The 9,609-nt window shown below is 39.0% G+C and overlaps 1 protein-coding gene across 1 annotated transcript in view; it reads right to left on the bottom strand.

Moving 5' to 3' along the window:
* LOC104909954 (protein eyes shut homolog) overlaps positions 1-6,554 on the bottom strand; it is a 190,944-nt gene extending 184,390 nt beyond the window's left edge. Inside the window, exon 1 of the mRNA XM_031552251.1 lies at positions 6,463-6,554. Coding sequence (XP_031408111.1) covers positions 6,463-6,554 — 92 coding nt within the window. The remainder of the gene's footprint in view (positions 1-6,462) is intronic.
* Positions 6,555-9,609: the final 3,055 nt, after the last annotated feature.

Below are 9,609 nucleotides of genomic sequence, written 5' to 3'. Positions count from 1 at the left end.
CCAAAAAAACTCTGAGCCTAAAAATAATGACAAAGTCTCATACCTAGGTTGCTCTGAAAATAATGCCTCCTATTTATTTCTGTGGAAACTATAAAATATACAAAGAGCGCAATAACATGATTTGATAGAAAAAATTCTCAGCTATTTTTCAAGTCACCACTGTTAGCTACACATTTTTGCAAGTGATGAACAAGAACCAGTATGCTGTGCTCATAAAAATCTGTATCAGTGGAGATGACCCAGTGCTGCTGAAGGGCAACACTCACTGCTTCCCTGTGCTCACATCCACTGTTTGATCTGCATGAATGTTCATCACATATTGATGAATGTCAATGAGTGCAATTTTCTTTCAAATGGCGGAATTCAATTGCATACCTTTGTTTCACACACATTTCCATATAGAACAGTTTGACAGATGGCAACAAAATGCAATGGGATATTGGCAGGAAAGTTCAAGGTCTACTGCCATACTTCCAACATCTATTTCTGACATTGTGGGGCAAAGTAATAATATAGGAGGCATTACCTTCAGAGCAGCCTTCGTATTTTAGTTTGTTGAAAGTCAAGGATGTTTTAGAAACACCAATCATTAAGATTCACTGTGGAAGGAGCAAGTACCGTAATTTAAACAGGATCTAGACAATTGTTAATGACAATTTTATCTTTTGGAAGGGAAAAGTCTAAAGTTAAAGGAATCAGCTAAAGAACTGGAAACATCAGAGGTGGGAGGTTTGAAATTTCCTTAGTTAATGTGGCAGAAAAGGTCTGGCAATCACCAGCTAAAAGAGGGCAGTGGGAGTAATAAATATAAAACAAAAAGTGGAAAGAAACTTGCCAAAACTCAAACTGAGCTGGATCTCATGCAATATTTGGAAATGCTGAGGAAAGAAGGGGGATTAACTAAAATAGAGGAAATAGATCAAGTCACAAATACTGTAGATGTGACCAAGAGCCTCTGTTTTACTAACTTCGTGGAAAAAATTCTAGAGTTCTCCTTGAATTTATACATTATATTGGCTTGTATTTTAAGTTAATATGATGTTTTCTTCAGAAAACTGGCTACTACCAGAAAAAGGGAAGATGTTATTTACTTCCTTTAAGAACCAGAGAAAGTTCTCAGGTGAAGGAGGGAGGCAGGAGAGGGGACGAAGCATAGAACCTCATATGACTATCCCAGATGTGACCCCTCCCAGCCTCTTCCCATCCCTGGGGAGGGCATGGATCCAGAATTTCTTAGGCACATGACAAGAGCAGTTGATGTAATGCTTAATGTAAACCAGTGTATATAAATATAAGCAAATATTACTAAAGCTGTCAGCAAAATGCAAAGTAATGCAAACATCACTTTAGTGGTAAGGATAGTGGAGGTGAGAATTAAAAACTAAAAATGCCTGTCCTGGAATACTGTAAAAACAAAGGTGTGAGAGAATGTAAGTTTTATTATCTATTGGGGATGACACTAGACACATGGATGCTTTTGGTTACTAAGTTTTTAGTTGTCAGAAAAATCAATGATTTGCTCCTCTTACTACCCAAAGCACACAAGTTTAATCAGCAAAAGTAGTTTCCAATGGGATTTTGTGGGATTTAGTAGTAAATTGTCTTCTTTTTTTCTTGAAATGAAACTCATTCATTTGAATTTTAATAGGATGGAAGTGCAAGACCAATAATTCATTTTAGTGGCATAATGCTCTCAAATTTTAAAAAGCTTGGAGAAATATCATTCATACATAAATTAGAAACAGATGAATACTGTCTATTAAAATATGATATTAAGTTTGCGTAACATGCTTTCTCTCATGTTTCTTGAATTTTGTGGTTATATTATATATAACATACAAGTTATGCTCAGTCATTTAACACGATCAGAACCAAGTTTACAGATGAGTATACTGATAGCTCTCTTTTGACAGCAAATAGATCAACCCTTGATTCTAGCTGTGCATTACAGAGAATGCATAAAGAAGCAATACATGAGATTTGCACCTTCCTATCAGTTGCAGAAGGAACAAGCCTGAAAGACAAGAACCTGCAGTTCCCAAACATGCAAGGAAAGAAAGGGCAGCTAACCTAGGGAACTGCTGATCGTTAGGCTTCCTTAGGTAAGTACTGCATTAGTTGCTTGACTGTTACAAATATTCTGTTAAGAACCTTTCTGCCTTGTCTGGCTCCAGTCTGGATATTGCTGAAGTTCAAAGGATCCTAGCTAAGCTACTTCCAATTAATAACTGCCTTCACCAGCTCTTTTAGATTCATATTATCATGTTGTATCGCCATAACATCTACAAAGGAAATATACAGACCAGTAAATAGTATCCTCTTGTCTGCATGGTCAGTACATACCTTATCTTGATAGATTACCCAAGTTTTTCTCTGTTTTTCTTCATTGTTTATAGGCAGAGTGTAACGACCACCATTCAAGTCTCTAAGATATGATTCTGCCTTTAGAAAGGGACTGAAAGGGAAAAGTAAGCCAGGGTGAGGAGCTATACAAATACAACTGTGGACTATATGTGAATTTTTGTTGTGAAAAGCTTCTGTTTTCAGGAAAATATCCTCACATGAATTTTTCATTCAAGTAGATACTCTGCTATCAAGCTTCTTAGGGAAGATCCAAGAGTACCTTTATGCAATGAGTGATTACAGACTGTCTTCTTGAGCTCTGGGAGACTGCTTGGGAACAAAATAATGTTCAATGAGTGCCTGGAAAGAACTCAAAATGATCAAACAACAGATGTCAGGGATACAACACTGAAGAGCACTGCTACATGAAGTCTCTTTAGAGCAGCTTCTTTAAGCCTTAAGCTTTGCTGGAAGGGATTTATACCAAGCACATCCTCTAAGGGCTCATGGAAGTTACCTCCTAATTGCTTAAGCCTTACTTCTCACGTATTATCAACCAAACCTACTGAAATTTTCCAAAAGGGATCTCAAAGAGTCACATGGATGAATTACTGTAATGTCATTTCAAAAGATGATGTCATTTATGGAGCTCCATTGTTTCCAGACAAAGGAAGATATTTCTTTTCATTGTTTGCATAACAATGGTGGTGAAAAAATTATGCCTACAATTCTCAAAGGTACAAGCATTATACATTGCACAGATTTCCAAGATGTCAATGAGAAGGCATAATTCTATCTCACACTACAGACCCGAGCTGCGGATTCCTTTAATATGCCCTCCACCCCCGAACATTCTGTGCTGTTGCTTTCATGACAACAGTCACTTTTTAAAAAGCAGCTACCAGACTCAATCATGAACAACAGGGAAATGAGGTAAAATACCTGACAAGGCATCTGAAAAGAGGTTATAAGCCATCGGATATGAAATCCTGAATATGCTCAGCAGAAGATAAGTCATCCCATATGTTAGCAACTGCCCTTAATTTTACACAGTGAATAGGGAGAAGAGATAAATGGTTAATGTTACTAAGGAAAGCAGGGTTGTCAAAGGATGAAAGCATTGTACAGACACTGAAAATTTTCTCTCAGGACCCAAAATTCTCACATCACCCACACATGAATACAAGGTATGAAGGAGCTCTTGTCCCAGATAGCTTTTTTGCCAACAAAAATGGGAGGTAGCTGTTGCCAGGATCCTGTTGAATATGCAGGAGATATCGGCTAATTAAGTGGCAACATCAACCACAAACCAAAGGTGTTAACAGCAGGTCAGCCTGCCAGCTATGGGAAAATACGTGCCTTCAGTTGAAAGACAGAAAGCTATCTTGCAGCCTTGCCAGTATGTTCAAAGAGAAATGATCATCTGGATTTGAACTTAGAAATTCATAAAAACAACTTGCATGCAAGTTCAAAAGAGTCCCATCCCTTCAAGATGTTCTTCAAAATAAGGAAACAGTCAGTGCAGAATCAGAATCAAATATACACACTCTTGGCCAAAACAACATCCTTCTTCTGATAAAACTGATGTCTCCTTGTGCCAGGTGCAGGCACTCCTCTGCTGGCAGTGTGCTGCAAGCTCCTCTGTAAGGTGAGGCTGGGGCTGCCCGGTAATGCACACAGCCAGTTCCAGACTGCTCCAATGGCCCCATTTCAGGGCATGGCTGCACTGCCAAGATGGCAGTGCTTCTGTAAAAACGTCACAAAGATGGAACATCAGAGCATGAGAGCGGAAAAAAAAAAAGCCTTTACCAGAGCAAGCTTATCCCAGAGGACTGTAGCCTGTGGAAAGTACCCACACAAGAGCAGGGGAAAAGTGTGAAGAGGAGCAGAGAGGAGCAGACTGACTACAACATCAATCTCCCTGAGCCACTCTGGGTTCAGAGGACAAGATGGGAACGTAGCTAAGCTTGTGAAAAGGTGGAGAGAGATATTGTTTTGTTGTTACTCACCACTCAAATCTATTTTAACTGTCCACAAATCAAATCAGTCTTCCCCAAGTAGAGTCTGGTTTGTCCATGATGGTAATCTCCCTATATTTATCTTGACCCACCAGCTTTTTCACCTTACCTTCTCACCCTGTCCTCCTGAAGAGGGGCAGTGAGTGAATGGATGAGTGAAAGTTGAGCCTTTCGCCAAAGATTATCCACCTCACTCCCAAAAACTGACCAGGGTTTGGAAGATAGGTGAGTGTTAAGTTAACCAAACCAGCATATACATCTAAGATCAGACACTGCATATGCAAAGACTTTAAGATGACAGATGATACTGTTGTTTGCAGCAAAAGGCAGAAAGTTGAACAACAATATCAAATCCTCCAGCTTAAGTCTGCTGATAGAGAAGTGGAGCTGGTGGAGACTGCCCATGATGGATGAATAGCTGCAATCTGTGAGGCTGACTAAATGGCTGTTGAGATTGACCTTGAAGAATACCTAGGGGAGGAGGTAGGAAGAAACAATCTCATTCTTCCCATGAACCACTAGAAAGATTCTGAGGGAATGTGAGATGACAAGGAATTTTAGAGGAGCAGAAGACTTGAACCAGTTCTCTCGTGTAGACTCCTCCTTTGAGAACCCTTTGCAAAAACAGAATTACAGAGAGTACCAACAGGAGGAGGTGGCTGATAGATCATCATCAGCTTTTAACACATGAAGAAATGGTGCCAGTGACTTAAAAGTCTTCTAAGGTCTCATTCAAGACCGATTCTGTAGTTTCAGGTATTCTGAACAAGAGCTCTTACTGCTGAACAAAGCTAAAATACTTCACTAGTGAAATTTGAGAGACATGGATTCTTTTAGAAGTCAGTCTCTTAACATTTCTCTTCTCTGCAAGACTCATCTCTGATGCAGCCACAGAAAAATAAAAAAAAAAAAAAAGAAAGGATAGCAGAATATATACATAGATACTCAGTATTCCTGGGGATTAAGCAGTAGTAGTTCATTCTTTTTACAGATAACATTACATAGGAAACAGTCACCAAATTGGATGGTCACAGATGGCCTTGCTGATGGAAAAAACATATATAAAACTTGCATGGTTTAACATAGAAGAAAATTTCCATTACACTGTGGGTGCCCTAATTCTTTGAATGTTGATCAAACAGCACAGTGGATAAGAGGAGGAGGCAGGCTGAGCATGGAAACCTTCAGAACCCAAGGATAACATATCACAACGCATGCTGGCCTCACTGACACACTATGATAACACACACACAAAAAAAAAAAAAGTGAAGAAGAGTACTGAATTGCAGCTGCAGAACAGAAAACAATAAAGTGAATTACCACAGACAGCTGCAAAAAGGTAGGGTTTAGGTATATGCTTTGATATGACCTCCAGTATCTGTATCAACACTCTGTAGTGCTTAGGAGCTTTTTGTCACCAGTAAACTTGCTGAAGGTTCTCTCTGTCCCATCACCCAACTCTTAATAGGATGGGACCCACTGTTGATACCTAGGTACACCTCTAGTTACTGGCCTCCAACTAGATCTTATGCCACTGACTACAAACCCTGAAGACCTGTTCAATCAGCCAGTTTGTAATCCACCTGTACTTTGTCAGTTTGTCTACGATGATGCCATGGGAAACCCTGTCAAAAGCTTTGCTAAAGTTGAGCTAAACAACAGGCACTGCTCTTCTTCTGTCCACCATGCCAGAAATCTAATTGCAGAAAGCTGCAAGGTTGGTCTTCTCCTTTTCTGAATACTCCCAGTCACCTTACTTTCTTCCGTGTTTTTTCAAATGCTTTCCAGGAGGATTTTTTTCCATCACCATACCAGAAACTGATATGAGACTTGTCCACTAGTGATGCCTGTTTTCTTCCAGTTTTCAAGAATCACTGCAAATTGTTATGACCTTTCCAAGATAATTAACAGAGACCATGCAATAACACATGACTTCTTCAGAACTTGCAGGCACAGCTCATCAGACCCCATGGATTTATGTATGTTCAATTTGTTTGAATGCTCCCTTACTTTGTTCTCTTCCATCAATGGTTAATCCTCCATGCTCTAACTTTTCCCTCTTAGGTCACAGGGGCCTAGGATTCCTGAAGGCCAGTTTTACAGTTTTACTGATGTAAAGGCGATATTGAGGACTTCAATCATCGCCATGCCATTTGTCACCAAGTCCTCTACCTCACTGATCACTGGGCCCATGTTTGCCTAATAGACAAACAGGTGAGCACCTGCAGCGGACTTCTTTTGCCAGCTAAGACTTGAAACACTGGGATTAGTACAAGGAAATATAATGTGGCTTAGGAAATGGAGTACAAACCACATAACTGACATGACACTGAAAGAGAGTCAAAGACAGTTTCCTATAATCCAAAAAGCAAAGACCTCTAAATGTCAGTTATAAATATGAATTACAGTGTTAAATGGTTGCAGGTATACTTATCTTTTACTCATGTTGACTCAGAAAAGAAATTTGAATAGGTACTCCATAAGCACTGCAACAGAAAAAGCTTCTGATATCACACAGAAATACAAACCATGTACTTTATTTCTACTGCCTTTGCAAATCAAATGGTATCATACTATTTTCTTCTTAATTTATCTTTTATTTAAATTGATTCCCATTATTTACCACTGTAGTAAATATTACAGGGAAAAAAAAAAGTTTCTTCCTAACTAAATAGAAATAAATAGAAATTTGAATTCAAATATCTTATTAAATTTCCCAAATACAGAGTTTGTTTACAGTCGCTTCTCTGTATGGCTTTTTCAAATTGATCCCAAGAGAACAAGACAGGAAGTTTTACTGCTGCCTTTGTATCAATCTTTTAATTTACTGAGAACACTATCTGGTTAGCTTTGAGCAGTTAGAAAACACAAATCAGTGTTCAGGCACTATAAGTATGAAACAATTAAAATCCTTTGAGAAAAATACTTTCATAATGCCAAATTATGAGGGGATTGCAGAGAGACAGTGGCAATCATCATCATTCAGGTTCAGCAGGAGTTTCTTTTGCTTTTGTTGCCACACTCCTTTTATTTCAGACACAGAGGCTTCAGCAGATTGATTTCCCCATGCACACAAACAGAGAGGTTGTTTTTTTGTTTTTTTTTTCTTTTTCCTGCATAAAAGAGCTTCCAGAGATCTTAGTTAAATCCATTCATATCAAAACTCTCATGCAAGTATGGAACAGGAATAATCTATTTGCCCCAGTGTCTTGATTCTGCCCACATTTCTGGAGTGCAAACCTGCTGTTTTTAATATCCTGATTCAAGATGGCTGAAATCAGTCAAGGCCTTCTCCACAGATGGCCTGGGGCTGTGTAGTTCTTAAAGTTCCTTGACTTCTTTTCTGCAAGAAGACAGAGTAACCACAGTATCACTGTATGTTGGTTTTTAGCTTTGCAATAAGTACAATTAATTTGGCATCTACTATTATCTAATCAGATTAAATTGCATTTTTAATCTTGCTTATAGTAATCAGTTTTATACTTTGTTTTACTGTATATATTACATATGTAGAATGCTATTTATTTGTGTGTGGGTTTTTTTTCCCCAGTATTATTGTTGGTATTAATGAGATTTTTGCACTTACATCTGGAAATCACAGTCATGTGAAAATTTATCAATTTAGATAACAACCTTAAGAATCTCCTTTAATATGATTCAAAGATCACAGAGAAAAGATCTCAATTCCTTACCAACAATAATTTCTGGTACTTAATTAAGGCTTGGTGTTATTTTTGGTTTCTGGTTTGAATTTTGCTATGTCTATTTTTATTGGACTTTACAGAAATTATTAGTAACAGTTTAATATTAATATCAATTATTAACTCACGTTAATATTATTATCAATAGATCATATTGTCACTATATAGATCACTCTGAAAGAAATGCCTCCTACTTTATTTCCATGGAAACAAAGACAGCTACAAAGAGCACAATAAGATAGAAAGAGCACTATTTGATAGAACAGATTATCAGCTATAAAACACCTTTTTCATCAGATTCAGCACCATAAGAGAGAGACCATTCAGACAGACCCAATCAGGTTTGAGCAGTGGGTTCAGAGAACCTCATCAGACTCAACAAATCTAAATGCAAGGTCTTATACATGGGTCATGGCAACCCCCCCACTCATTACAAACTGGGGATGTAAGGATTGAGCACAGCCTTGCCAAAAAGGACCTGGGGGTTCTGGTGGATGACACGCTGGACACAAGCCAGTGACATACCCTCACAGCCCAGAAAGCCAACTATATCCTGGGTTGCATCAAAAGATGCATGATCAGCAGGTCAAGAAAGATGATCCTGCCCCTCTGCTCTGCACTGGTGAGGCCTCAACTGGAGTACCGCATCCAGATGTGGAGTTCTCAGTAAGGGGAGACATAGGTCTGTCAGAGCTAATCCAGAGGAGAGTCACAAAGACGATCAAAGGGATGGAACAGCTCTTCTACGAGGACAGGCTGAGACAGCTGGGGATCTTCAGCCTGGAGAAGAAAAGGCTTCAGGGAGACCTGATAGTGGCCTTTCAATATCTAAAGTGGGGCTAGAAGAAAGAAGGGGACAGACACTTTAGTGGGGTCTGTGGTAATAGGACAATGGAAAATGTTATCAAATTAAAAAAAAGAAGATTTAGATTGGATATAAGAAAAAGGTTTTTTTACAACAGTGTTAGTAAAGCACTGGAACAGGTTGCCTGGAGAGGTGGCAGATGCCCCATGCCCGGAGACATTTAGGGGCAGGCTGGATGGGGCTCTGAGCAACCTGTTCTAGCTGTAGATGTCCCTGTTCATTGCAGAGGGCTTGGACGAGATATCCTTTAGAGGTCACTTCCAACTCAAATGAATCTATGATTCTATGATTAGCTATGCATTTTTGCCAGCAATGAATAAGCGCTTGCAAACTGCACTCATAAAAATGTGCATGGCCGTCTGGAGTATGGCTTGTCTTTCATATTGCTGTCACCATTTCTGACACACACCACTCACTGCCTCACTGTCCTCACATCTCCATAAACATTCAGTAAGCATCAATGAATGTCAATGGATGCAATTTTTTTTGTGCATAAGTGAATTCAGTTCCACACTTTGGCTTCATACACACTTCCATGTCAGACGTCATTTTGTCAAACTGCCCCTCTGCTGCCATCTGTCACACAGCAACAAAATGTAATCCAGTATTGTTGAGAAGGTTCAACCTCTACTTCCATACCACCACTATCCATCTCTAATGTCGTGGAACAACATAATAAAAC

This window comes from Meleagris gallopavo, chromosome 2 (assembly GCF_000146605.3).
Source record: "Meleagris gallopavo isolate NT-WF06-2002-E0010 breed Aviagen turkey brand Nicholas breeding stock chromosome 2, Turkey_5.1, whole genome shotgun sequence".
NCBI classification, from domain to species: Eukaryota; Metazoa; Chordata; class Aves; order Galliformes; family Phasianidae; genus Meleagris; species Meleagris gallopavo.
Note: the sequence above shows the minus strand (reverse complement) of the source record. Positions and strands in the feature narration are given on the sequence as shown.